Here is a 26,967-nt window from a genome sequence, read left to right as displayed (position 1 = left end):
GCTTCATTGCCGACCGGACCGATACACCGCTGGCCGACCAAGCCGACACTCCGCTGGCCGACCGAGCCGATAGGCTTAAAAGCCTCCCCCAGACAGAAACACTCTTCAGGCCTCCTGAACCTACCTTGTCTCATTTCTGTCCGTGAACCGCGCAGCAGCTTGACAGACCACCCTCCCACAATGACGTCTCAAGACACGATTCTTATCACGGCTGGACCGTACCAGTTCCTGGCGGCCTTTGAGTCAGCCGCTCCCAAGACTGTGGCGGTGTTTCGCAATCTGCTACCATACCGGCAACAACTCATTCACGTACGTTGGAGCGGCGAAGCTGTTTGGGTGCCGCTGGGTGAAGAGGACTTCGGCCTGGGATTCGAAAACCACACCAGCCATCCTGGAGCAGGCCAGATTCTTTTATACCCCGGAGGCTACTCTGAAACGGAACTGCTGTTCTGCTACGGCGGCGTGTCGTTTGCGAGCAAGATGGGCTCCCTTTCTGCAAATCATTTCTTGACCATCACTGAGGGTGCCGAGAACCTCAGAGCGTTGGGCGAGCTGGTTCTTTGGAAAGGAGCACAAGATGTCTTGTTCGAGCTGGCAGATGACGAGAGGTTCGTTCAATATTCATCCCCATGGAAATTTGGGAGCTAACGTCCGATAGGATCGGCACATTCAGGCGGAACAGCCAGACAATGACAAAGGTTTCTAAACTGTGACCGCTTAAGTGTGCCCACCTACGAATGAGAAGTCCTGGTATTGTCACACCTGGTGCATATGGGGATTTTATAGATACGGCTGAAACTGGCTGCACGAAGCTCAATTGCACCAGATGAACACAAAAAGATCAATAATGAAAAAATTTCATTCGCACGCATCATGACACCCAATGGGATCGCAACCCAAAATCATACGCCTTGGCCTTTTAGCGAAATGGGCGGGAGGTAATAGAGGACCAGGATGAAATCCTAACCACGACAACCTACTGATACCCGGGCTAGATATCCCTGCTAGTTATAGTACAGGGTATTTCATTGGTATTTGTTATCTTCAGAGTGGAGGTTATCTAGGACTCCCCGGTGTAATCCCACATGTGCCGACGTGAAAGATGTGACGTTGATGATAAGACCTGTCGGTTCCATCGGCCAGCGGGCCGCTCGGGTTGATACCGACCCACCTCCTCCACGCAGCTGTACCTCATTATCTTCCAGATAACCCAGCTGAAGTCGGTTTGATGACCAAGTCCATCTATCATATTCAGTGTTTACTGTTCGAAATACGAGATTACAAGCATTGCTTCCTCGTCCTGCACACTAACCATCGCGATGGGCCTCATGTTGAAGCCAGGGGCTTACGGACCCTTACCAACCTTTTTTACTGACGACCAAGAAATCGACTACGAGTCGTACAAGAAGCACTTACTGAGTTAGCTATTGCTCCTTCTCCTGATATGATTCCTGTTAATAGATCATTGTGCAAGACCTCGCCAAAAGGGGAATCAGTGAGTGGTCCAAATTTCCTGCAGAATATTGGTTACCCCGTGAAGCTCCGCCATTAACATGTCTAGACCCCGTGTGCGCGGGATCGTTGGGCGAAGCAGTACATTTGGTATGCAAATCCAATCTGAGCCATTATTCACGTGCGGGGCCTTGTCTTAATCATCAAGAGCCATAGTCACCAGAGGAACGCGTTGCTCTCATTGACTTCATTAGACGCACACTTCACGACGCCGGCATGACGGACATGCCCATTGTGGCAGGCGTGGGTGGTTCTAGCACCAGAGAGACTATCAGACTTGCACATGCAGCCGCCAATGCCGGGGCGTAGGTTTTCAGCAACAATTTACTTTGCACCGTAATACATGGCTGAGTATACAACCCACAGAGATGCAGGGCTGGTTATTCTCCCCGCCTACTACGCTGCTAGCCTGAGCACCGACCAGGAACAAATTATTCAGTATTATGTTGATATATGCAAAGGATCACCGGTCAGTAACTCCACTCCCATCATGATGAATGGATATAGCTCAAATCCCCAGATTCCCCTGTTCCTGTACAACTTTCCGGCAAACTCGGCAGGTTTGGATATGTCATCGGCGATCATCGAGGCGGTTATACGTCAAGCGCCTAACTTGTGCGGCGTCAAACTCACGTAAATGAAAAACACGATATCTGTGTTCTCTCGTGACCTCTGGTAGACTGACCTTTTGGCGTAGTTGTGGTGGTAGCGTCGCAAAGCTGGTTCGCCTATCATCCTTCATCAATAGCGAGCCGTCAGTCAATTCATGCCGGCCGTATCCTTTTCTGCTTTTGGACGGGCTCATCTCCGATTTGACGCCATGGATGAAGTGCGGCGGCCATGGAACCGTCAGCGGCATCCCCAACTTTGCTCCTGCTGCCTCCATGCGGCTGTGGGCACTTCTCAATAAGCCTGATCTTACAGAAGATGAGCGGCGGGAAGCAGAGAGAATCCAGTCCATCCTATCCAATGCCGACGTGGCGGCCGTGCCTGCAGGTGTAAGGGGTATGAGTAAGTAGTGGTTTGCATTTATCAGAATGATGGGGATTGTGTAACTTTGGCTAACACTATGCTTACGCAGAGTATGTGTTGCACAAACTGCACGGATATGGAATGGATCCCAGACGCCCACTACTGAGATTGGGAGAAGCGGAGGGAGAACAATTAATGTCGCAATTCAAAGAAATGATCGAGCTGGAGGCAGAATACTCTGAAGCGGCGTAGTTATCAGATGTAGAGATTGAATGTTACAGAACAAAAGCTTAAGAACATAACGTAACAGTTTTAAAGTCTCTTGAGTCTGGGCCGAAGTGAGGGAATCTAATTTTCCCGAGGACATGTGAAACAATTTTGCAAAACAACTCAGTGACTTGAAGTCTCTTTTATTGACGACTAAGTCGCAATTATATTAGGCTTCACGTGTACCCTCGGTCCAGCATCTTCATGCTACTGTACATTAGGGACGTTCTTACGAGATTCTGTGGTAACTCGAGTTTGAATAGTGGGTGTACGATTCAAAGAGTGAGCTTGTGCTCACTTGCTGAATAATTGAAAATAAAGATGTAATGTTTTGATAGCTGCCTTCTCTTCTCGTCCCTGCCTTTTTCCATGACGCATTTGGGACCAGGGATCAACCAGTCGATCCACGTTACAAAACGTATCTGAAGTACGGTGAGTACTCGCCCATTTCGGCCAGTTGTTTCTCTGTGTATTTCCCCTCTAGTTCCTCTGGGGGTATGTGGTCTTTCTGGAGGTTAGCGCGGCGAAGTAGGTACCAGTTAGTAATGCAGGCACCATAGCCACCTATAGCGACGAGTACGATGATGGTGATGAAGCCGGAGCGGTATGTGGGGGCCTCGTGGCTGACAAAGATGTTGACACCAATACAACCGCCAGCAAGCTGGCCCCAAGTTGACATCCAGCCCATGGCCGCGGCACGCTTGGCTGGGTTGCGCACATTGGTGCCGAGCCAGGAGCCGACTGCCGGGCCCTGCATGTTGTAGCCAGCGATGACAAAGAACAGAGCAAAGTAGCTTAGCCCGGAAAGGTTCGAGTAGTGTAAAGAGGGCCACAAGATGACGATACCAATTGTTCCTACCGTGTAGCTAATAATCAACGACCGGGCGCGGCATTGATACCGATCGGAATAGAATGCAATGGCGACGACGCAGAAAAAGGCGAAAACGTAGGGCGGGGAGGTCATAGCTTGGGCCTGGATGGCGGAGTATCCGAGACTCTTCACCATCTATTACAAGAGAATGTTAGCGGAGAACTTCCATCAATGGGGGTTTCGGGGTGCATACCGTTGCCAGAGTGTAATTAACTGAGTATGTGGGCACAGAGCCACCAAAGGCCAGGAGAGAGGCAACGAGGTAGGTCTTCCAATCCTTGACGGCCTCAAAGAATACGCTCCAGTGGAATGTCAAGTCGGGAGGCACAGGACCATCGCGGTACTTAACACGCAACTTGAGGTACTTCATCTCATCCGCGCTAAACCATCGAGAGCTCCATTTCTCTGGGAAGTCTACACATAGTAGGAGGCCGAGGCTACCAACAACGACGGTGATGCAACCTACATAAAGATTTGGTCAGCATTGAAATCCCATTAAATTGACGGATGGTAATGATAATGTATACCCTCAATTATAAAAAGCCACTGCCACTGTCTCAGGCCGTGATGGTCCTGAAGTGGGCCAACAGCGTATGCCAGTAGGCCACCAAAAGCACCGGATAGCAGAGTCGCCGAGTACCACCACGCACAACGAGACTGCAACTCGTTGGGAAGATACCAGCAGCTAATCGTGTAGAAGCAACCTTGATACATTCCCGCCTCGAATAAGCCGAGCAACACGCGGCAGATCACGAAGTCGTGGTAGCTTTTGATCCAGGCACCGCCAAGAGTAACGCAACCCCAGCAGATGACGAGCGATGACAGCCAGATCCGGGGCCCAATGCGACGCAACATCATACTATCGTTCATTACACAGGTTAGCAACGCTGGAAGGACAACTACAGAACGAGAAATCATCAGTAGGGTACCAAGACGACTCACTTGGATGGAGCTTCGAACACGGCATACATGATGATGAACCATGTCAAGGCCAGGTTGAATTGGGTATTGGTCATGTTGGTGTCTTCCATGAAGTTGTAGATCTTGACATTCCCAGCATTGGACCGATCAATCGAGTTCAGCAGGTAGTACATGAACAGGAAGGGCAGGATGCGGGCATCGAGACGCAGGATCATGCTCCGATGCGCCTTGGGGTCGGCCGTAAAGCGGCCTTTGAGGCGAAGATACTCGACATACTCGGCAGCGTGCACAGCGTCGGTCACAAAGGGGCCTGAAACCTCAATGGTGGTGCCCACCTGCCTTTCGACATTCTTGCTGTCGTGCATTGGGCTTTTAGACGCGTCCTTGGGCGCCTCACCGGACGAGATAGATGCTGGTGGCATGTTGAAAGCTAGTTATTGTCCCTCGGTGAGGGCTTGGATTGCCGGTATTAGTCTGAGTTGTCGTGAACCGGCCCCGTGGTTCAAGTACTTCGGGCTGCCGTACAAACATTGTGTCGCTATCGCCGTTATCAATATCGGCTGTATCGGCACTGGCCCGATCACCAGCGATAAGAACCTTGATACCATTAGCGCGGTTCATGGCATCCTACTCGAGTAATAAGACATCCCCGGCATCCGGGTCGTGGGTAATGAAAGTGGTCAGGATATCATGGATCACAGTCGGTTGCGTGCCGATATTGACGACGAGCTCCTGGCCGATGAGGCGATCGCGGCCGACACCGACAGAGGCGCCAGCGGACTACCTTCGGCAAGGATTTATCGGACCTCGAAAGGTACGTGAAGCATGATGCTATCTTTTTCGTTTTCCCTCCTCCTACTTGTCCAACGTTTGCTGCATGATCCGCTGACTATCCTATCTGGCGCAGCATGTGCCCAATGCCGCGGTCGCAAGCAGAAGTGCTCGGGGCCTGGCGGTGGCAGCAGCGCCGGCGCCTCGGCATCGATGCCGGAGCACCAAGCCCGACAACCCTGCCGGCGATGCGCCCACTCGGGTGTTCGGTGCTCCTTCACCGCCGCCACTAATGAGCAGGGGTTCAACGACGTGGATGCCGCTAGCCGAACCGCCCGCAAAGTTGATCGGCTCCAAAAGCAGATCAATGAGCAGGCCGGCCGCATCAGCCAGCTGGAGGCCACCGTGAGCAACCTCAGTGCTGCCGCCGCTGTCGTCTCTCAAGTGAACAGAACCCCAGGTACGAGTCTCGATGGGCTGGACGTTGCAACCCCGTCCGGGCCATCGCTGCGGGGGACGAGGAGATGGCGCGATGAGGCTAGCGTGACAGCGATATCTCCCGTTTCCAAGCGAGCAAAGACCCGCAATGATGAAGCATATGCCGGCGGGCCTGCGATACTCCAAGATCCTAGTCTGGGGCGCCGAAGCGATGCTTACGACTCTGTGGACTTCAGCACTCCCATGTCGATGCTCCGTCACTTGCGCCACGACATCCACGACGTGAGGGTGGAGAACGATGCCTTGGATCCGATAATCTGTGGCGTCATGACGATGGAGCAAGCCCAAGAAACCTTCGATACCTTCTTCGATCACTGCCATAGATGGGCACCGGTGCTCTGCCCCCAAACCCAGACCTCCGCGGCTATTATCCGGCGCTCCTGCCCGGCGCTATTCATATCAGTGTGTTGTATCGGATACCGCTTCACCAGTACGGCTACATCCGAGACGCAACGTCGTTACCTGGCTCTCATCTCGCTCTTGGACCACTCCCTAAGCCGTCTTCTCTTGAAACCAAACTTAGCCGATGTGAATCTGGATCACATTCGCGCAATACTGCTGTACATACAATGGATGCCCGTCGACAATATTGGCAACTCTAGTAGATCTATCAGGTACAACGCCATCTCAGCATGGAGCATGCTGGGTCTGGCCATTCGGTATGCCCTTTTTCTCGGGTTACACCAGGATGCAGTGCTCCCTTTCAAGTCCGACAACAACGAACTCCCGACACTGGAAGATGTCGGTCGGCTACGTGTGTGGATAAATCTGCTTACCTGCGATGCCGCATTGACGCTTTCAAGCGGTCTCCCAGCGACGTTGAACCCGGATCCGGTGGTGGCCGTTGCTGCCCGCTTCATGTCAAACGACAACGCTATTCATCCCGACGACACGAGGAGTTCAGCTACATGCGAACTTGTGTCAATTCTTAAACGAGCCGCACGAAGAAGCGGAAGCCCCAATGCCCGCTCATTAGATGCCGACTGTTTGCGACAGGTCAATCTGGAGTTAGACACGTGGGAGACGGACTGGAATCCCATCATTGGTGACCAAATCCAGCACTACCAGATGCCGTTTACGACTCTGCGGTCCTACCGTCTTTCCATCAACAGCGCATGTCTATCGCCACTCCTTCGGCCGTCGGGAGGCCAGGGCCAGATATCCATCTACGTGCTCCAGGCGCTGGAGGTAAGTCTGCACACGGCGGCCTTGACAATTTTCGCACTAGCCCAGCAATCCAGACACCGGCCTTGGGGATATTTTAAAAGTATCGATTCATTGCCTAGGGTCAGATACAATCCCGACATTGAGGCCATCAACCGCATCAAATACTCGGTAGACTCGACGTGGATCTCCTACAGCTTCGCGACTATGTTTCTCGTCTTATGCTATAAGAACGGGATCGTCGATGAAAACTTGAAGATCTTGGCGTTATGCTATAACACCGCGGATGTGGTAGCCTTTCCTCGGCGGCCAGCGCCCTCCTCGCTTCTCTTCCGGTTGGTATCATTGGCAATGCAGATATTTGACGTCGCAAGCACAAACCTCCTGGCACATCTTGCCTTAGATCAGAAATCGCTCCTCTCTGGTGTCTTTGCCGTCGTTCTGGGAGATTCGGCCACGGATGACGAAACTCTATCCGAGATGCCAGCCATGGCGTCGTATTCGGATCGGGAGGTGGAAGCCCTCTTCGATTCAATGGTGAATGGCATGGATTTGGGCTGGTACGCTGGCTAATTTCGGCCAATGAATTGTGTAGCCTGCGGAGTAATTGCAGAGTTTTCAACAGCGAGCAATGCATCCTAAACCATGTGTTCTCAATGATTCACGGCGATTTTGGTTTCTTCCTTAGGCTTCGCCAGCTGCTGTGACCAGAGTAGAATGTTAGAATGAAAGTCGTCCAGACTAAGTGAGAAGCCGAGGCCTGGTCCATTTCAGAGCGTGTATTTACCAACAAAAACATCAAATTAGAGGCGAAAAAGCCACTTGAAGTCGCACGCATGTCAGCTCGTGTGTCTGGCGCCCGGAAACTGCATGCGGATTGTTCGGGTTTGTTTTTTTGGACCTTGCGAGAGACGCGTCAGCGCACTGAAAAGGGATTACGGACTATACACGTTCGTTTTATGACCTGAAATACATGGATGGCCCTATGTCACTGATCCTTCACTCATCGCACTCATCGCTTATTTGTCTTTCTCTCCATATATGGCTCTCCATCATCTGGCGGGGCTGCTCTACGGCCCTCATGGTTTTGTGCATCTTGAACCTGATTCAGACGCATTCCAGTTGCTAAAAGATTGTACTCACGACTCCGTTCCATTTCCATTTCCAATGAAACTGTGCTTCAATCTCGTTCTCGACTTCTGTTATGCATTTTCAAGATCTTCTAGCAATTGATACCGCGATTGATGTTGCTTGGAGTGTTTCCATCAAATCTCTACACGTAACCTCCTAGCTAACACCGAGACATCCACGTCAATTACCCTGCCGACCGTCGCCCGAGTCACCCCATATTCGTTACACCGCCACCGCCATGTGCACTGAGTAGCGGGCAAGTCAACCTATTATCTGTCAACCGCAGTTCATCCGTCAACTCTCAGGAATGCCTGTCAAAGTCACATTTCCCTTTTGAGTTAGACATTTACGAGACTATTTTTGGTGAGGGGTCTACTAGATTGTTTCTGGTTAGGTAGGTACGAGATCTCGGCAGTGAGCCAATCATGTGCTGTTACTTGAAGTAGCTTGGCCAGTCCTAGCTAGACAGCGCAGCGATGGCGGAAGGGCTTAACGCTTACCTGCCTGCCTGCTTACTCTCGGGCTCCTACTACGCCTCGTGGCTTCGTTGCTTCGCAATCTCGCATCTGAAAGGGCGGTTGCGAAGGAGCGAATCATGGAACGCGGGAGTCAAAATTGAGCCTCGCGGCACGTGCTGCAGAAGGATCTCGTAAGTGTCTAACCCTTTTCAGAACGAGGTCAGTGACAGTGAAGGAATGGAATTCTCGGATTCAATGGGGATGCCACAGGGCGTGAGAAGAATGTCAGTGTATTTATACAGCAAGGACGCTCTGCGATTATCTATCTGGACCTCTCACCACTCGTGCAATCCAATACATCTACGACCGTCCTTCCTTTTACTCCGCTTGTTTCCCCTGGAGATTCTTCAACCCACAGCCAAGATGTCAAACACTTGCCCTCTTCTAAGCAATGCCAACTGCACTGTGGGAACATGTCCCCTTAGCTGCGCTCAAGTTGAATACCTTCCAACACTTGCTGGCAATGCCCTTTATGCCGCCATCTTTGGTCTGCTGCTTGTTGCCCAGATCGCGCTTGGCATTCGATATAAGACTTGGGGGTTCATGGTCGGCATGGTCTGCGGCCTCATTCTTGAGGTTGTCGGTTACGCAGGCAGAATCATGCTTCACGATAACCCGTTCGATTTCAACAATTTTATTATGCAAGCTTTCCCTTCTCTTGACCCTACGAAAAGCCTTGCTGACAGCCTCTATAGTTATCTAGTCCCTCTGACAATCGCTCCCGCTTTCCTCGCTGGCGCCCTCTACCTCTGCCTCTCCCGCATCATCATCGTCCACGGCCAGCAGATTTCACGCTTCAGCCCGCGCACCTACGCAATAACATTTATGACTAGCGACTTCATTTCGCTCGTTCTACAAGGTGCTGGTGGTGGAATTGCAGCCACGGCTGACGATCACTCTGGGAGTGAGACAGGCAGGGCCATCATGGTCGCGGGAGTTGTGTTTCAGGTCGTCTCGCTGCTCACCTTCATGCTACTGTGGCTTGAATTCGTGATCCGGCTCCGCAAGACAGGCGAGGACGTTAAGGATGCACGCTTCATTGAATTGAGGCATACAAAAAAGTTTGTCTGGTTCCAATACGCGCTGGGCGTGGCTGTTGTCCTCGTTTTCATCCGCTCGGTATATCGTGTTGCGGAACTCCAGCAAGGCTTTGACGGACCCATTGCGAACGACGAAGTGTCATTTATGATCCTGGAGGGGCCGATGATCATCCTGGCAGTTCTTGCAATGACGATTTTGAGCCCGGGTATAGCCTTTGGTGGCAAGTGGAACAGTGCAACTTGGTCGGTCAAGAAGTCCAGAGATGCTGCTTTTACCGCGAGCGGCTCGTCTATGGAAGACATACAGAAGCATCCCGCTTGATATCGTTTAGCTATGAGCGAATGTGTGATGGTGGGGTCTAGGTTTTGATTTTCTTGTCATTTTCTTTGAGCGTTGTTCGATCGATAGACTAGATTGTATTCAGAGAGGAGTCTTAATAATGGAATTTCAGAAGTGATTGATTAATTACTCGTCTTTAGCTTGACCTCAACAGTGACTGACATGTATCCCCTGGTTTATAGCTTGATGTATTCTGTGATTGTCTGAAACTCCCCTAGCAGGCCCCATGGCTTGGTCTGGAACATTGCTTCAAGCGTGCCTGGATAGGTCGGGCTAGGCACAATGCTTTGATCAAACTTCCGGAAGTCAAATGGCAGCTCGCATACGTTGTAGATCCGTGACTCGTCATCAGGCAGAGGCAAGCCATGGAGTCTGGAAGTCTCGTCTGGCAATCCGTGTCGGTCTAGATGTTCTTCTTCCAGCTCGATCACTCGTTTGGCTGTGAGGTACGCGTGATGGGCGTTCCATAAACCTTCTCGTCTAGGTGCCAGCCGCAACAATTCCAAAGCTCGCCCTCGCACTGCGGCATGACGGCATTTCAACGCAGCGTAGAACAGAGGCCCTAACAGTTGCACGTCGAAAGATAGAAGTTGCGGTGTTGCCATTTCCTCCTTGGGCTTAATGACTTGTTCCGCATAATGTATCAGTTCTTCGAAGTCGGCTTGATAAGAATCCGTGGCCGTTTCTTGAGATGTGGTGCAGACTCGCGTCCAGATGTAAATGGCCTTGTAATTTACTAAGAGTATGTTGACAGCGTCCTGCTTGACGGGTTTACCGGTAGTCTGAATCCGCTGCAGCAGGTCCTCTAGTCGCTTGTGCCAGGCGTCTAGTTTTGTTTGAAGTTTCGCCTGTTCAATAAGGTCGTCGATGCCAATCTGGAATGCATCTGCTTTGGGACCGGTTGCGCGAATGAAACGGATGCAGGTGTCTGATATGTCGAAGAGTCGCCGTCTGGCATTATCAAGATCTTTATGAGGACAGTCTCCTTCATCCGAATGTGCGTATATCGCTGGGGTAACCCTCCCAGCGAGACAGCATAGTACGCTAAGACGCGAGAACATTGGAACAATGTAATCTTCGATGTCGTTGAGATCCTGAGCTGAGAACCTTGAGGTGGAATCTTGGGATCCTTCATCGTTGTGGCGGAGAGGCGCTAGAATGCTGAAACCACTATGAATGTGAATCATGGAAGATTCGGCATTGCCCCTGAGGAACTCAATGCACGTGAATAGAAGACAGCAAACCAAAGGGACCAAGATAGAGCTGGGATTGGTCTCAATCCGCGCTGACAAAAGCTTAATTGCAATACTCCATTCTTTCCGAGCCTCGGGGTTGGCATTAACAAAGCCTGCCGGATGCTGCAAAGATGACTCGACGTCACGATAGATGAGACTGATGGCGGATACCGCGTGTCGAATTGAAGGTTCGGAGTGCGATAGTTGCAAGACGAGCTTGCTCCAGAACTCGGAGTCGAACTGTCCATCTAAAATTGAGGCAAGATTCTGTGAGAAGAAATCGATGCCGCTGTTACTTGCGACGAATGCTGGTTGACTCTGGGTAGGGGGCAGATAAACCGTGATCACGCTACGGCGTGGCGGTGCCGCACGTGTTGTTTTATAGTCGCATTTCCGATTTCCAATAGCGCAACGTCGACAGATTGGTTTTCCTTCATCGCATTTGACTCGGCGGACTTTACAAGTGCTGCATCCAGTTCGGACCTTGGACGTGCTTTCGCGGATTTGCTTCTCAGGGATCATAGTACACGATTGTGCCCCGAGCACTTAATCTCCAAAGATTATGGCGAATGACATATAGCAAACAAAGCAGCACAAGGCCAAAAGTACACCTTCGAGATGAGATAACGTGGGTCGCTTAAATCGAAGGTTGCGGCAAGCTCAAAGCCAGGGAGAAATTCCAAAAGAGACTGTCAGCAGCTGATGGGGATGACGTGCCTCTATGTACTCCGCCGTTTTTCCTTAGTCTCTTCCAGTCCACTGCGCCCCATATCCACATTAAAGTCCGTCGGTCGTAGGATTCGTGGCTTGGTTCATGTATCTTGTCTTGCGGCACGCTGACCATAACTGAATGGGAGCATGCTTATCATTAGCGTGTCCGATATATGGTCTGTGCTCAGGCATTATTTCATCTGTAAGATAGATTAAGCTAATGACTTAATGTTGAATCGTTGTGAAGCGTTCTGAACGCCGTCGCCTCTAGCCCTTTGGCCTATTTTCTAGAGCTGCGTGCAAGCGACTAAAGTGTTCTTCAACCACAGTTGTTCCAACGTAAGGTATAAAATATAAAGTAGCTCATTCTGGATTCTCCAAAGAACATGCCGACTCGGTGGCTCTGGAAACGAGGTGCAGTTGAGTACTCTGTATCTCGCGTATGTTGGGCGACGTTATCGCGGCCTTACTATGACCATGCACTGCTTTTCACCATCAGTGACCTGAGAATAATGCATACTCTCGCGTGATTGTTTAGAGAGGGAAACCATAGACCACAGTGTGCATTCATGAGAAGCCCGCAGCGGCCACTATGTTTTGTAATCTTTGTTGTACCACATCTGCCATACAAGTGCCCAATGCATTACTGTTATCCCAACACAACTTGTCTTGGTCGGGCTGATACAGCTAAGCCGGTCCCTCCAGCTGTCTTCCTTTCTGCCTCTTTGCCGAGGTCGGTTTCGCCAAGCAAAAGTGCTTTAGCCACCACCTTCCATTTCTTGTTCTCATTCCCGCTGGTCGATGGCACCAGAATCCATGCCCTGGTCCATCCGCAATCCCCATCTACCAGGTCGGTTGGAACGGCAACTTGCAGCTGACTTTCAGAGTTGACTGCATTGAAATTCTGCGTCAACAGGAATTGACTGAGAATTGCAACGTCTCCCTCCATTGTAGATTTGATTCGGGCTATAGGAGCAGACATCCAGTAGATCGACCGCGGGTCGGTGATCCATGTTATCAGACCGAGAGCTGCTTCGATGGAGTACGCGTCCTCCTGGTCTCCCCGTCTCTCTTGTATAGCCCGTTGGAACTCTTCAGAGGGTATTCGGAGGTCGTCGTTGATCTCAAAGTCTGCAAAGATCCCGGTGTTGTATTTCCAACGAATCACTTCGCCTTGAAGTTGAGACCAGATACGTTTTGCAAGACCCGTCCCGCCCGCCAATATTGAAGCTAAAAACTGACGACGTGGCATTTCCATTTCTTCGTCGGTACGGAATGCTGGCATTCTCATCGCTTCTGTTTTCAGGGGGGGCAAAGTGCTCTTGATAGCGCCCGGGAAGATCCTATGGGTTGCGTTAATTTCCTCTTCGCTGCACCCTGTAAATGAGCCAGCAAAAAACATCATGTCGAGTTCCAAATGGTCCACAGAAATATTGTGGATGCCTTGGACTTTCCCAAGAGGAAACTTGTCCAGTGTCGTATCAGCTGCCGCGATGGATCTATTCATCCATGACAGCTTCCCTGCAATCTTGAGCGGCTCTGAATTAACGAACGACAAAACAGCCTTTTCTCCTGCCGCTAGTGACAGCAGCACAGCAAGGTGGTACACCTCGTCCTCGGTGGGCTCATGCTGCCGAAAATATGCCAGACCAATTCCAATCAGGTTGATGCATACGGAAAGTCTGTCGCCGGGCATTGTGCACGCTGTCTGACACACGGCGTTGAACCGGGCCATGAAGCTAGAAACCAGAGCCCCGGCTCGAGGGTGGCGGCTTTCCATAAGGGGAGAAGTCCGGTTTGAAAAGCCGGCAAGAATTGGATTAAGGTACTGGCTGTGTTCGTTTCGATGGCCTAATTGAAGAGTGACTGTTGCTAAGATGGAATGCAAAGTCGACCACTCCACCCTCAGAGTTCTTGTCTCGCCGAGGCCAATCACAAACACAGTATTGTGGACAGTTTGGTGCCTCTTGTCGCTCCATGGCTCACCAACAACGAATTCGTGAAAGCACCAAGATCGCTGCCACCATCGAGCCGCCGCAACTTTGTCATGCAACGATATAAGCAGAGCGGCTTCCGTGGTGTCCTGCGGCCGGTGATCAAGTTTATAGGCGAAGGCCTCATACTTTCGGCACAGTTCAGCTTCATCCTCTGTAAGTTCAACATCTTCAAGAAGAACCACTAGCTTTCTGCATGTCCTGTAGACAACATCCATACACGCGATGGCAAGCTGCTTCTCGCTGTTGTTTTCTTGGTCGATGCAGATCTGATCCATCCATATACCTTCTCGTATATGCCCACGCTCACATACGATGGCTTCTGCGAAACGTCTGCCAATGGGCCAAATACTGCCAGGAGCGGGCGCCGAATAGGGTGCGGCGGGCCATTCCGAGTTATGCCAGCTGTAGCTGATGGCGAGGTATTGTCTGAGGACAAAGCCAGCGTCGAACGGATGCATACGCTGAGGAGTGGGTTCCGTCGCGGTTCCAATTCGGTTCTCAACCGGCTGCTTTGAGCAAATTACTCGGAAGGGTGTTTGAATTATGGTGCTTGAAGTTCGCTTTGAGAATGACTTGGCAACGTCCGGTGCCCAAGCTTGGAGGTTGTGCAGGGTAATCTCGGCCTCTTCGTGAGTACAGGCCAGTCGATCTAAAGCATCTGCGAACAAATCTGCCTTGTTTTGCTCCGTTAATGAAATTTTGAAGAGGTCATTTGCCATCTGCTCAACCCCAGTCGCATCGCCATTCAAGGATGGAGATGGTTCGGCCATTTTCCCCCGCCTTCGCGTCTCGCAGGTTGTAATCAGCTGGGATCGCCTGATTCCAGGATCCGGTTTTGAGTCCGTCTGCAAAGATTAGCTAATCCACTCAGCTCTCGCCAACCATGAAATTCGGCATTTTAGCCGATCCAAAGCTTGGCATGAGGGGGCAGTGCCTGCATTATATCGGGTTAAAGTGCTCTGATCTGGACGACCGCAACGCATTTTAGTATTCCCCTGGTTCTCAGTCGGACGAATGTGTAGGGGAGCCATCCGCTGTCGGGCCTACATATGCAAGATAGATAGATAGTTCTTAACTTATCTCCGGCGACCCTGGTCAAGTCATAATCTTAGAAGTTCTTTGTATTTGCTTATCAGACCCGTTTTGGCCTCTCAAACCTGCCTCTTTCGTGTGTGGAAGGCCACGGCGGAAAAGTTTGACCTATATAACATCAGTTTCGCCATTCAAAAGTGACCTTTCCAAAACGTGTTTCTTCTCCAACCATACAGCCCAACTCCAGCTGAACGATCAACTCACCAGGTTCAGCTCCTAATTACTATTGCGAAACGTCAAAATGGTGCAGCGACTTTCCCGAGACGCCAGCTTGCAATCTTTCATTGGTGCCATTGAACGCGATGGGTGTGTCGTCGTCAAAGACTTTGCCAACTTGTCGGTGATTAAGGCAGCGAATGCAGAAGTTCAGTCGTATCTCGATGCCTCCCTCGCTGAATCGGGAAGCACAGTTGGCGCTTTGAATGGAGGAACTGCTACATGCACCAGGCTGATAGGTCGAAGCCAGACAGTGCGAGAAGAGTTCTTCTCCGATGCCCTTTTTCAGGTATATTAAGAACTATCATGTTATTCATCATCGTGACTTTCGTTACTTACGAGATCATGTTCGACAGAGCCTTGCCGATCACTTCATCGGCCTTGAAATTGAAATTTGGTATGGCGATGAGCCAAAGGTGCAGCGATCCGATCCTCTTCTTTCGATATCTATCACCATGTCTTCGCAACCTGGATGCAAAGCGCAAAAGCTTCATCGTGATGATAAAAATCACCATGCCAAACATGTCAAGGCGGATGAGTATTCCAAAGGTCGAGACATGCTCTTGGGTCTTTTTGTTCCCGGGTGCGACACAACTGAGGCGAATGGTGCAACCCGCATCGTTCCTGGCTCTCACCTTTGGGGCGATGAGAAGCCAGATTTTGGGCCAGACGGGACGAAGGGAGTTGAGAATGCCGAACTCAGAGTCGGAGAGGCATTCATCATGCTGGGTAGTCTTTATCATGGGGCTGGGGGATATTCTTTGTTAAATGGATGTCGCACCGTACACATCATGTTCATGTGCAGTGGCGTCCACCGTCAAGAGGTAAGCCAGCTCCTCAACTCACTACCTATAGATATTTATGAAGCGCTTGCCGAGCTAATAACTTGCATCAAGGAAATCCCATTTCTCAGCTATCCGATTGAAGAGGTCAAGACATACTCGAAACTTGTGCAGGATCGTTTGGGTTGGAAGCAGTCGGAACCCAATCTTGGCTGGATTGATTTGAAATCCCCGGAATTTCTGCTTAAACAGTGATCATCAAATCTTCCTTCGCTGTCTAGTTGAATCATTGCCTACAAAAGCATTCCTCTTCAGACTGCCAAGCAACTCATGTCACATACCTCATGCATTATGTGCATTACCGTAGGGCATTCAGCGCGGAGGCCAACACAGAATCGTTGAGGGTGCTCACACGACTTCAGACTACTCTTGTATTATCAACTTTCTATCTGCTACGATGCCTCGATCCTGGCTCCATGAGACGAATGTTTCAGAAGGATGCAAATGCTTCCTCGAGAGCAAGTCCTACTATTGATTGCATGCATTACTGCAGGTGCCGCTTTGCTGGAGCAACTTCGGCTAGAGCCTGGTTGGCGTATTTGCGCGAGCTTTGCTTTCAACGGGTTCAAACCCATGTTCTTGTCGGGGGCGGCCTTCGTTTGGAAGCATGATGGCCTTGTCTAGTGCATATGGCAGTCCCCGGTGTCGACCGCGGATCATCATGGCACAAACTACCAGCTTGCTGAAAGTAGTGAACTCGCCAGAGAGTGATGTCATGACCGAAGGGTGCCCAAGGGACAACCCAACGTTGCCACTACGGGTAAAGTGAGCGATACAAAACATTCAGAGAGGGGTGGGTTACTTGCTATGCGCTGACTACTTCGGAAAAGACCGGGAAAACTGAGAATGCCTACAGAATCAACTGTCAGCACTGGCTTCCGTGGATAGGGGTGAGCTTGGTACGCACTGGTTCATTGAGGTCCATGATTCTCTGGGATTCTGCGATGCAGATGCAAAATGTACCAAGAAAGATGTACCAGAGATCAAAGCTCAATTGGTTTCGAACATGGGTCATAACATACGAAGCCCCATTGTTTTCATCCAGATGGCTGTCGGCCTCATAGACGCCAAGGGCTCGTTCCTCATAGGTGTTTGATGCCCGAATGCTAATGGCTATTGGGAAGATCGCGATGTACATCATGCACAACAAGCTGAACTGCACGGCAGGGTTGACCAGGGATAGGTTCAGTGTTGAAGTGCCAGTGTGGCGTGACGACGCAGCTTGGAATAAAGCTGATAGGATTCGAGGTCCCATTGCCAAATCATTGACGGCAGGGTTGTCCAGGTCCAGAACGATGATCAACAAAACGTCAATGAAATTGAGCAAGAAGACAATGCCGAACAAGATCCAGGTGGGTCGGCTTGGAAAGAGTAAAGTGTAGCATCTGCGGGGATGGTCGAGCAGAAACTCAAGGTGTTCTTTGGTGGCCGACTTCTTGTTCACGACCCTTGACATGACCCAGATGACTAGTCGCAAGAGCACTGGATAAATCGTATTTCCCGCAAACGCAAGGAAGGTCATGGCGAGCATTGGCCAGGTGGCGTCTTTGAACGTCGACATCGAATCTGGGGTCAGGGTGAACCCGAGATTATCAACCATAGTCTGGGCAGAGTAAAAGGCCCATCAGACTTGACCTTGTCCGTTCTCCAAAAGCCATGATTTGTACTTTTGGGGAGCGTGTAGAATCCAAGGCAAGAGACTGATGACTCCAAACACGTGAAGCCCAACAAAGTAACCTACCGCTAAATCAGCCAAATCTGTTTAGATCATGTGGGGGGTTATGCAGGCGTATACTAAAAACAATCTTCAGAAGGAGCTTCAAGCTTCTATATTCGATACCGCCAAGTAGCTCACGATCTCTCTCTGTGAGGTGGAAGAACTGGGAATTGCGGCCGACGGTCACCTGGCGAGACAAGTAGGGGAGATCGGCTGTGCGTGGTGGCCGGGGTCGCGTGGACAAGTCAGAACGGCGCGATTCAAGGTCGAGAGACTTTGAGTGACCAAGCACCAGAACAGATGAGGCTACTTTCTCCATTGACCGAGCGGCGCGCATTGCAGGACCTTCCATGTTGTGAGGTCTTCGCCGAGACAAGCCACTTGCGACTGGTTCAACGGGTCGGATGGCATCAATGTCTGAAACGGCGGGTCAGTGGCTTTGAAGGACCTTGACAGGACCTATCTTACCATCAATGCTTTCTGTATCTTGGCGAATTTCAATCATGGACTGACCTGTGCGGATAAGATCTTAGCCCGGTTCCCGCGAAAGGTCTAACTGACTGATTACGTACCATCATCGCGGTCTCGAGGTCCTGGGACATGGAGGACTGCGTTATCGGCACTGGATTGGCCGCGGTTGGGGAGATTCTTCTGAAAGGTAATTGTGGTTGCTCTAGGACCAGACGCAAACTCCGTATCCAAGACTTCATTTTCCTTCGATTCCGAAGGGCCAGTTTGAACAGCATTGCGCTGGGCATGTGTCTCATCTAAGGCACTTTCGCGACCTCTCACTTCGGCCTGCTGGTCGGGAGGACCTGCTTCTAGATCTTCGGCAGACAGGCTTAGGGTTCGCTCTTTGGCTGTGAGTGCGGCGTCAGCATTTCCAAGCTGGGAATGCTGCTTTAAGAGAAGACGCATTCAGTTCTTACCAATATTCTTCAGTCGCTGCTGGAACCAGTAGAGACGCGCCACGACAACCACAATGTTGATGAACATCAGATTAGTGATCATGGGGATCACATAGATGTACACTTGCTGGTAAGTCTTCAAGTCTTTGACGTCGATTCTACCGTATCATGGTCAGTATGAGATGCGAAGGAAAAAGACATAGCAATCAAGTGACTTGATGACTTACGTGTTGAGACCCGATTCGGTCGAACCACTGGCACCAAAGAAAAAGGCATCTATCGCCGCTAAATTTCCCGCAGGATACAGCACAGGAAATGAAAGCAGGCTGCAAAATAGGATCCAGGTGTCTGGAGATAATAAACATAAGCCATTAGCTGAGTGGTCATGGACGTCATATTCAACGAGGGAAAATGTGGGCGGTGACGAGGCGCATAATATGCCAGTCAGCAGTATAACTTACAGTGGAGGGATATAAAATTCAGCTTCGGCTTCCACATGTTTCGGTGAGGCGGTAGTAGAATGCACGGGGGGCTTGATATGACTTCAAGTTGCACTGATAGGAGCGTGGTCAATGAGAGGTTGTGTGGTGTTGAGGTTGCAGGAAATCGAAGCGCAGTGGGGGGCCTGTTGTTTATCTCAGGGCACTTGCACCCACTACCGCCTTCTCGGCCTGAGACGTGGCACGGCGGCCTCTCTGCCTGCGGTTTTTTCAATTTCCCCTGTTCAGCCAAGAAAGGGACGCGGCACAAAGGATACGTACATCCAGGTAAAACCGACGAGCCAAAACTTCCGCGGTCCATATAAACGGCGATCCAACGTCCAATTGTTGGCCTGCTTCAGAATCACATCCAATCAGTGTTCAAGATGGACTGCCGCGCCAAGGGCTTGGCAGATATCCTTATATCAGAGTTCAGTGGTATCTTCTCCGTCACTTCACATGGTCGGAATGATCTCCGATTGGGCTGCACTATCCCTAAGATTGCAGGCGTGGCTATTCGTTGAGATGCATCTTATTTGTGACATGATCAACGCCATTTTGTCAATAGCGTGGCTGATTTGATGCAAAATCTGCCTAGATAATACCATCTTCTTACCAGTCGCCAAAATCTCATCATCGGTGTTATTCACAAGGCTCTTGAGCTGCTAAGGCTCGGTTGTTGCCAATGCACCAATCGCATTGGGCCAACCGTCGTTGGTGCCTAGAGATGACGTAGACTGTAGCAAACATCTTGCGACAGGCATCCTTTTCCCCTCGTTTTCCTCGAAACTCTGAGGCAGAGCTCGTCAGCTACACTAGGCAGTGATCTATAGCTCCAGCCTGAAATCTATCTCAAGAAAGCTCATAAATATCTGGTTGCATAAGGCCAAGCGCCAGAACGCCACGCTCATTGCAGTGGTTTGCGGCATCTTATCCTGCGTTTCAATCTCAGCGATGGCTTCAACGATCCCCCAAGATGAGGTGTCAGAAATTGATACCACGATTCCAGGCGGTCTGGAAACGACACGGGAGGAATCCCCACCGCGGCGGTCTCCTTTTCGCACAATGCAACAAGTCCACGACTTTCTTTCCAGCAGCACCACTCTTAAGAGCATCAAACTTCGGGTCACTCTACTTGGTTGTTCTAGCCATCCTGACAGGTACAACTTTCCATTTGACTTCCCTGCCGGCTCTCGTTATTCGTTCAAACTCGAGTCTCTCCAACTTGACGGCTACGACTTTGGTTACCAGGAGTGGAAGAGGGTTCAGCCACCTAGCAAGCTATTTCCCTCTTACCCCCACAGCTGGTCTCCGGATGGCATTGGCAACTACTTCTGGTGGTACATGTCCGACTTGGCGACTAGGTATTATAAATGGCGCAACCTTCCCGACGACCTGAAGCATAAGACAAACCTCGATCTGTGGATTGACGCAATGGACTTCTCCCATATCCGAGAGCTTGCACTGAGAGACATCAGAGGGCAGTCTATAGTTGCCCTTCGGCTCCCCCCACTCCTCAAGTCCTTGACGTCCTTGACGATTCGGGGAGTTCATCATGTCCGAGAATTCGTTCTTGGGCTACCACGCGATTCGTTGGAGCATCTTTCTTGGATTTCTGGCTGCGGATGTGGGCAGAGCCGGTCTCTGCTTAAAGTTGTGGGGTACCATGCTCATTCGCTTGCTCGTCTCGAATTTAGAGAGCCCGAAAGCTCCCATCATCGACGGGAGGTTCTTACTGCAGAGGAGCTTGCCTCTCTGGGTGATTTGGTGCCAAATCTACAAGAATTGGCCATCGACCTCAACCGAAATGGCACTTGGCCATTTGAAGAGCTGGAATCAGTGGCCGCGCACTACCATCGGTTAAAGCGACTCACAATATACTTGGAGCTTGCCAGTGAGCAACGAAGACAACATGAAAGCTCGGCGTGGTCTAGAAGTAAATCGTTGAGCGATGAAGGTGAAGACCTAGACAACATGGCCCGCCCATTGCTAACCAAAACGACTGGGGTGGAACTTTTCGAACTTTTGCGCAAACAAAAAGTGGGCGAGGAGCTGATTGAGCTGAAGCTGTTTGCTGGAGACTGGGAGAGAGCGCATGATGGGCCGCTATACACTGCTCCGTGGCTTGAGCATCGAAAAGCATGGGTTACGTGCCAAATCATGGAGAATCCCAACAGCACAGGAAAGCAGATACTTTGCGACGGAAGGGATACAGTTGTGGTCAACGGAAACGGCAGTGTGTGGGATGAAGTGGACCTCGTTCCGAGGGGTGTCATCATTCCGGTGCTCGATGAAGACGAAGAGGAACAAATAAGGTTGTTAGAGATGGGTGCTGCCGGTGAAGATTGGGAAATATAGGTTGCAAGTGCGATTTAGGATGTTCATCCCCTCCCGTCGCTGTTATCATTCAATTTCGATTTCATCTATGTCTTTCCCATCTCACAGACCCAAAACGCCATACAAAATTCTCCTATCAATTGATAAGACGACGGTCGTCTCTCTCCTGATATGCGAATCATTTATCGGGATGAACAAGCATTGCGCAGAATGTCTTGATCAGTCCGTGTCTAGGAAACATCGGACATTTCAACCACGGTTCCAAGGAACCCCGCTGAAGATGACATGCCGATGAACCGGTCCGCAATCCCCGCCCTGCCAAGCCCGTCCAATTACCAATGCGACCGGCGACACGTGCCGATGATCAGCGTACAACCGCACCAGCTTCTTTGCGCATCCTATTCGTCCCATGCAGCAATCTCCGTGCCTAGTCGATATGCTGTCCAACCCCCCGGCGCAGACCCCGATTTGAGAGGTCCATCGCGGTGGCTACAACCATAATCCTTGTGCAAAGTCGTCATCGAACGCGAGATTATTGAGTTGCCGTCTTCTTTTGAGTGCAATTGCCCAATCATCTGCCACATGATTACCCACGAGCTTGAGCTTGCTCATCTTGGAAGCGTGTAGACGGCGAGCTTCCATATCCCGATTGACTGGAAGCTCCGGAAACTAGTCTCAGCTCGAGATGCAGAACTCCACGCTACTGGATTCTTCATAAAGGCGACGGTTTTCGATTAGAACACCCAAGTGGTGGTCATTTCTGGCAGCAGCAGCTTTCGCTCATTTTTGTTCGGTTGTAGATTGTTCACCTTGCCATCATGCTTCAATCTGCGGCCAGTGCTCTTGCCCTTGCCATCACGGCATCGGCGGCCTTCACTGGGAACTTGAACTATCTTTCGCCGTCCAAACACCATGCATCTCTTGGTATCTCCATCAGGAAGGTGGCAAAGCGCACGTATGCGAATTCTCCATGGGATCCGGCGAAGCTCAACTTCACCCATGGTGTTGCATCAGGCGACCCCTACGATGACAGTGTTATTCTCTGGACACGCGTCGCTCCTAACATGGACAACGACAAAAGTAACGTAACCGTATCCGGTTACGTTCCTCTCTATGACCACAGCACCGACAACTATGTGCAGAAGAGCGACTCCCCAGTTTGTATCAACTGGAAGATTGCAACGGACGACAAGCTTGACACGGTCGTGGACTCCGGCACAGCATACACCAGTTCCGATGTTGACTTCACCGTCAAGGTTGAGGCCAAGAAACTGGCACCATACACTGTCTATTGTAAGTCTATGCCTCATCTGTTCCTGAATGTCGTCTTTTAACACTTCCTAGACTACCAGTTCTCCGTTTGCAACTCCAACAATATTTCGCCCGTCGGCCGTACCAAGACGATTCCCTCCAAGGATGCAAAGGTTGATTCTCCTGTGAGAATTGCTGTGTACTCTTGCAGCAACTTCCGTGAGTTTACTCATTCGGCCGCAAGTAATTTCTAAAAACTGATAGTTATGCAGCTTTTGGTTTCTTCAACGCTTATGGAAACCCGGTGAGAAAGGACTCAGTTGACTACGTCGTCCATCTAGGTGACTACATTTACGAGTACGGGAATGGCGAGTACGGGTGGGGTAACTCTCTGGACCGCATTCCGCTGCCTGACCGCCAAATCTATACGTCAGTACTCGCTTACACTGTTTCTACATCTGAAACATCACCTGCTGACTTATTAAAAGCCTGTACGATTATCGAAAGCGCTTGGCAACTTACAGAACGGATCTGGATCTACTTGCTAGTCATCAACAATTTCCGTGGATTCCAGTCTGGGATGACCATGGTCAGTGTGGCCATATTCATGTCATTGAACCAGGCTAATGAGACGCAGAGGTTTCCGACAATACGTGGAGGGACGGAGCTTCAGAGCTGAATAACACTGAAGAGTCATTCATCATGGATGGGGGCGTCTCTGTTGACCAGCGCAAGATGAACGCTGTTCGTGCGTATTTTGAGTGGAGTCCGTCACAGTCTGCTCGACCGAGTATGAGCATCAACTGATTATTCGCAGTGCCAATCCGCCAAGTTGACATGGATGACAACCTCCGTATCTGGAGAGACTTCAGCTTTGGCAACCTTTTCGATTTGATCATGCTCGACACACGGCAATATGACCGAGCTGTAAGCACATTCCAGTCACCCGTGACGCTCATCCCGCTGCTTCGAATCACCTTCTAACATATATTCCAAGATCACCGATGTCTATTGGAACACTGACTACGTCAACTCCATTAAGAATGAAGCAAGTCGGTCCCTGATGGGACCTCGCCAGGAAACTTGGTTCTATCGCACTCTTCGCGACAGCTCCACTCGTGGCGCACAATGGCGCGTCATTGGCAACCAGATCATCTTCAGCAGAATGAACGAGAGCTTGTCTTTTGGAGCCGAGAACCCATTCAATACCGATCAATGGGATGGGTACCAGGCCAACCGCAACCGCACCTTCGAAGTTCTCTACGAGCAGAATGTGAGCAACAACATCTTTCTCGCCGGTGACTCGCACGCCTCGTGGGTTTCGGACCTTGTCTGGCTCGGCGAGCACGAGTATGACCAGAACACTGGTTCCGGATCCGTGGGTGTTGAGTTTGCGGGATCTGCAGTCAGCTCGCCGTGCCCTGCAGGCCAAAATATCTCCTTGGCAAACGCGAATGTCGGCTCTGCGTGGCTCACAAATGCAAACCGCGAGTTGCAGTGGCAGGATCTCTTCTACAGAGGATACTACGAGCTTAGCATCGACTACAATGCCGTCAACGCCTCGTTCTTCGGAATTCCGACCACAAGGATCAAGCAAGGTTACGAGATCTCGCTCGCTAACTTCACAGTCATTGCTGGTGAGAATAAGCTGCACCGACAGAATGGTACTACTGCTATTGGTGGCATCGCCGAAAGCGGCAGCTTGAAGAACGGCCGGGTTGTGCAAACAAACATCACGCACGACACCGGATCTGGCGATTACCTCAAATACGACTCACCCTAGATAGACGGGAGGTCGCGAACAAATAATATAATGTGTTACTCTCTATCTGACTGGTGCATCCTTTTCTTACTCCATACCTGTGGAATTACACGATTGGTTTTGACGGCATTCCGATGGCCGAACGAATGCCGACGCCCAAAGAAAAGACTCTTATCAGAAAGAAAGGAGGTAACATCGACACATCAGAGTGTGTTCTGATAGCCGATATCTTCGGGTTATTCTTTTCCGCAGTTGTAGATAACAAATGCCGACCCCGGCCCCGGTCACCTTCCTGCAGCAGTATGGCCAACAGTGCTTAGCCTTCCCATTGGTCCGGACCAAATGTCCTTGGCGATCCCTGAACTTATCTATGGGGGTCTTCTGCAGATGCACATGGCCAGCGCCAATCTCAAGAATCAAGAACGTCATGGAGCAACTGTTATCAAGGCGGGGTTGGGGTTGCTTTATAATATTTCGTCTATGTCGAGACGGACATTTAAGCTTGAATCAATATCATGCCTTGGCCAGTTTGCTGTATTGCAAGAATTACATAGCTTTTCCCGTAAATATTCAGGATGGATACGAAGGAAAAGCTCGACATCGAAAAGTCAGCAAGCTCACGCGAAGCTCAGCCGGAGACAATTGTGGGCGAGGTCAAAGATGTGTCAAACGCTGATGCAGCTCTCGAATTCCTGCGACAATGCGGCGACGTCAACCCCATGACTAATGAAGATGAGCGGAGACTCAAACGTAAGATTGACTGGCGAATCGTGCCGCTCATGTTTGCATGCTACATTCTCCAGTATCTCGACAAAACTTTGATCAATTATGCCAACGTCATGGGGCTCCAAAAGGATACTGGCATTTCTGGCGATCAATATTCGCAACTCGCCATGATCTTCTATGTTAGCTACCTTGCTTTCGAATTCCCTCACGCTTGGGGAATGCAGCATTACCCAACGGCAAAGTACATTGGCATCATGGTCTGCCTATGGGGAACGGTGCTGGCAGTTACATCGGCTTGCCACAACTGGGCCGGACTTGTCGTTACAAGAGTTCTTCTCGGCGTTTTCGAGAGCGCAGTTGCACCTTCATTGATCGTCATCACAACCATGGTAAGCCCATCTTTGCACATATTACGATGGCTTGCTCATCATTCCAGTGGTACAAACGCCAGGAACAACCTCCTCGCATGGGAATCTGGTACCTTGGCACCGGCGGCGGCGTCATTGTCGGTTCTCTCATATCGTTCGGCTTTCAACACTACGATGGATCTAGCTTCACCTCTTGGCAGATCATGTTTCTGATATGTGGTCTTGTCACTGTTGCCGTAGGTATCACTGTCATTGTTGTGCTCCCAGACAATCCGATGAACGCCAAATTTCTATCTGCTGAGGAAAAGGTCTGGGCTATTGAGCGCCTAAGAGCCAACCAGACGGGTGTCGAAAACAAGCAGTTCAAGTGGCCGCAATTCATTGAATGTTTTGCTGATCCTCAGACATACCTGCTTGCAATGATCACGATCACGTCAAACGTGCCCAACGGGGCTGTGTCTTCATTTCAAGCAACTATCATCAAAGGCTTCGGATACACGTCCAAGGAAACCGCACTTCTATCCATTCCGTCTGGTGCCGTGAGCATCGTCTCGATCTTGGCTGCAACCAACGTTGCGGGGCGATACAACCAACGTGCTCTGAACATCATTTGCCTGTTGATCCCTGGTGTCATTGGAGCAGCTCTCATGGCGTTCTTGCCTGCCGACAATAAAGCCGGGAAACTGATTGGCAACTACATGACGAATTGCATTGGCGCGACCTTGCCATTGTTGTACTCGCTCGTCGGCGCGAACTATGCCGGTCATACGAAAAAGGTCAGCCCTCTCACATTGTCAAGTGGCTTGCAGAAACGCTGATCTTGTGATATAGGTCACGATGAATGCCACTCTTCTAATTTGCTTCTGCGTGGGCAACATTATCGGGCCATTGACCTTTACCGCCGAGTCTGCACCGGAATACATCCCCGCCAAGACCGCTATCATTGTGACTTGCGGGCTGGCAATGGTCTTCACTCTGATGCTGCGCTTTTACTATGTTTGGGAAAACAAGCGTCGCGACAATCTCGTGCGGATCGGACAACTTGCCCATCTCAAGGACGTGGAATTCAGCGATATGACGGATCGCTTGAACAAGGAGTTTCGGTATACCCTGTGAGCTCAGTGTTATGGGCAAATAAACATACCAACGCTCTCCAGACAGCACAAAATCCAGAGCATATGAAGCAGCTATAAGTCAAAATGTGATTGAAAGCGTTCGATCCAGTGCTTTTTCCCCATTGAATTCGATGAGCGTGTGTTATGAGTGTCGCCGGAATGACCTTTGCTAAACGATAAATCTTCGATACCACCGGCATCATCGC

At 50.5% G+C, this 26,967-nt stretch overlaps 11 protein-coding genes across 11 annotated transcripts; 8 read left to right on the top strand and 3 right to left on the bottom strand.

Annotated features, from left to right (window-relative positions):
* Positions 1-180: 180 nt before the first annotated feature.
* Positions 181-648, top strand: GCG54_00004025 (uncharacterized protein; the record flags this gene model as incomplete). The annotated part of the gene is made up of 1 exon (XM_045404080.1): positions 181-648. One exon carries the CDS (start codon positions 181-183, stop codon positions 646-648), a length of 468 nt encoding a protein of 155 aa, XP_045257280.1.
* A 671-nt stretch (positions 649-1,319) lies between these two features.
* On the top strand, positions 1,320-2,736 carry GCG54_00004024 (4-hydroxy-tetrahydrodipicolinate synthase; the record flags this gene model as incomplete). Its single annotated transcript, XM_045404079.1, has 6 exons — positions 1,320-1,419; positions 1,562-1,602; positions 1,669-1,817; positions 1,879-2,145; positions 2,210-2,508; positions 2,594-2,736. 6 exons carry the CDS (start codon positions 1,320-1,322, stop codon positions 2,734-2,736), a joined length of 999 nt encoding a protein of 332 aa, XP_045257279.1.
* A 424-nt stretch (positions 2,737-3,160) lies between these two features.
* Positions 3,161-4,965, bottom strand: GCG54_00004023 (MFS transporter prlL; the record flags this gene model as incomplete). Its single annotated transcript, XM_045404078.1, has 4 exons — positions 3,161-3,757; positions 3,816-4,084; positions 4,150-4,481; positions 4,565-4,965. 4 exons carry the CDS (start codon positions 4,963-4,965, stop codon positions 3,161-3,163), a joined length of 1,599 nt encoding a protein of 532 aa, XP_045257278.1.
* Positions 4,966-5,233: 268 nt separating this feature from the next.
* On the top strand, positions 5,234-7,549 carry GCG54_00004022 (uncharacterized protein; the record flags this gene model as incomplete). The annotated part of the gene is made up of 2 exons (XM_045404077.1): positions 5,234-5,357; positions 5,451-7,549. 2 exons carry the CDS (start codon positions 5,234-5,236, stop codon positions 7,547-7,549), a joined length of 2,223 nt encoding a protein of 740 aa, XP_045257277.1.
* A 1,439-nt stretch (positions 7,550-8,988) lies between these two features.
* Positions 8,989-9,987, top strand: GCG54_00004021 (Sphingoid long-chain base transporter RSB1; the record flags this gene model as incomplete). Its single annotated transcript, XM_045404076.1, has 1 exon — positions 8,989-9,987. One exon carries the CDS (start codon positions 8,989-8,991, stop codon positions 9,985-9,987), a length of 999 nt encoding a protein of 332 aa, XP_045257276.1.
* Positions 9,988-10,181: 194 nt separating this feature from the next.
* On the bottom strand, positions 10,182-14,718 carry GCG54_00004020 (uncharacterized protein; the record flags this gene model as incomplete). The annotated part of the gene is made up of 2 exons (XM_045404075.1): positions 10,182-11,558; positions 12,799-14,718. The coding sequence occupies 2 exons, from the start codon at positions 14,716-14,718 to the stop codon at positions 10,182-10,184; spliced, it is 3,297 nt and encodes a 1,098-aa protein (XP_045257275.1).
* Positions 14,719-15,281: 563 nt separating this feature from the next.
* GCG54_00004019 (Dioxygenase trt7) lies at positions 15,282-16,293 on the top strand (the record flags this gene model as incomplete). The annotated part of the gene is made up of 2 exons (XM_045404074.1): positions 15,282-15,545; positions 15,613-16,293. The coding sequence occupies 2 exons, from the start codon at positions 15,282-15,284 to the stop codon at positions 16,291-16,293; spliced, it is 945 nt and encodes a 314-aa protein (XP_045257274.1).
* A 670-nt stretch (positions 16,294-16,963) lies between these two features.
* Positions 16,964-19,221, bottom strand: GCG54_00004018 (Low-affinity potassium transport protein; the record flags this gene model as incomplete). Its single annotated transcript, XM_045404073.1, has 8 exons — positions 16,964-17,701; positions 17,729-17,856; positions 17,894-18,232; positions 18,284-18,328; positions 18,388-18,675; positions 18,745-18,881; positions 18,951-19,071; positions 19,185-19,221. The coding sequence occupies 8 exons, from the start codon at positions 19,219-19,221 to the stop codon at positions 16,964-16,966; spliced, it is 1,833 nt and encodes a 610-aa protein (XP_045257273.1).
* Positions 19,222-20,156: 935 nt separating this feature from the next.
* GCG54_00004017 (uncharacterized protein) lies at positions 20,157-21,560 on the top strand (the record flags this gene model as incomplete). The annotated part of the gene is made up of 1 exon (XM_045404072.1): positions 20,157-21,560. One exon carries the CDS (start codon positions 20,157-20,159, stop codon positions 21,558-21,560), a length of 1,404 nt encoding a protein of 467 aa, XP_045257272.1.
* Positions 21,561-22,357: 797 nt separating this feature from the next.
* On the top strand, positions 22,358-24,573 carry GCG54_00004016 (Phospholipase D; the record flags this gene model as incomplete). The annotated part of the gene is made up of 7 exons (XM_045404071.1): positions 22,358-22,832; positions 22,884-23,009; positions 23,063-23,219; positions 23,279-23,379; positions 23,428-23,556; positions 23,608-23,717; positions 23,788-24,573. 7 exons carry the CDS (start codon positions 22,358-22,360, stop codon positions 24,571-24,573), a joined length of 1,884 nt encoding a protein of 627 aa, XP_045257271.1.
* A 554-nt stretch (positions 24,574-25,127) lies between these two features.
* Positions 25,128-26,762, top strand: GCG54_00004015 (Thiamine pathway transporter THI73; the record flags this gene model as incomplete). Its single annotated transcript, XM_045404070.1, has 3 exons — positions 25,128-25,667; positions 25,715-26,422; positions 26,478-26,762. 3 exons carry the CDS (start codon positions 25,128-25,130, stop codon positions 26,760-26,762), a joined length of 1,533 nt encoding a protein of 510 aa, XP_045257270.1.
* Between the last annotated feature and the right edge of the window lie 205 nt (positions 26,763-26,967).

This window comes from Colletotrichum gloeosporioides, assembly GCF_011800055.1.
Source record: "Colletotrichum gloeosporioides strain Lc1 chromosome Unknown consensus_103, whole genome shotgun sequence".
In the NCBI taxonomy this organism is placed as follows: Eukaryota; Fungi; Ascomycota; class Sordariomycetes; order Glomerellales; family Glomerellaceae; genus Colletotrichum; species Colletotrichum gloeosporioides.
Note: the sequence above shows the minus strand (reverse complement) of the source record. Positions and strands in the feature narration are given on the sequence as shown.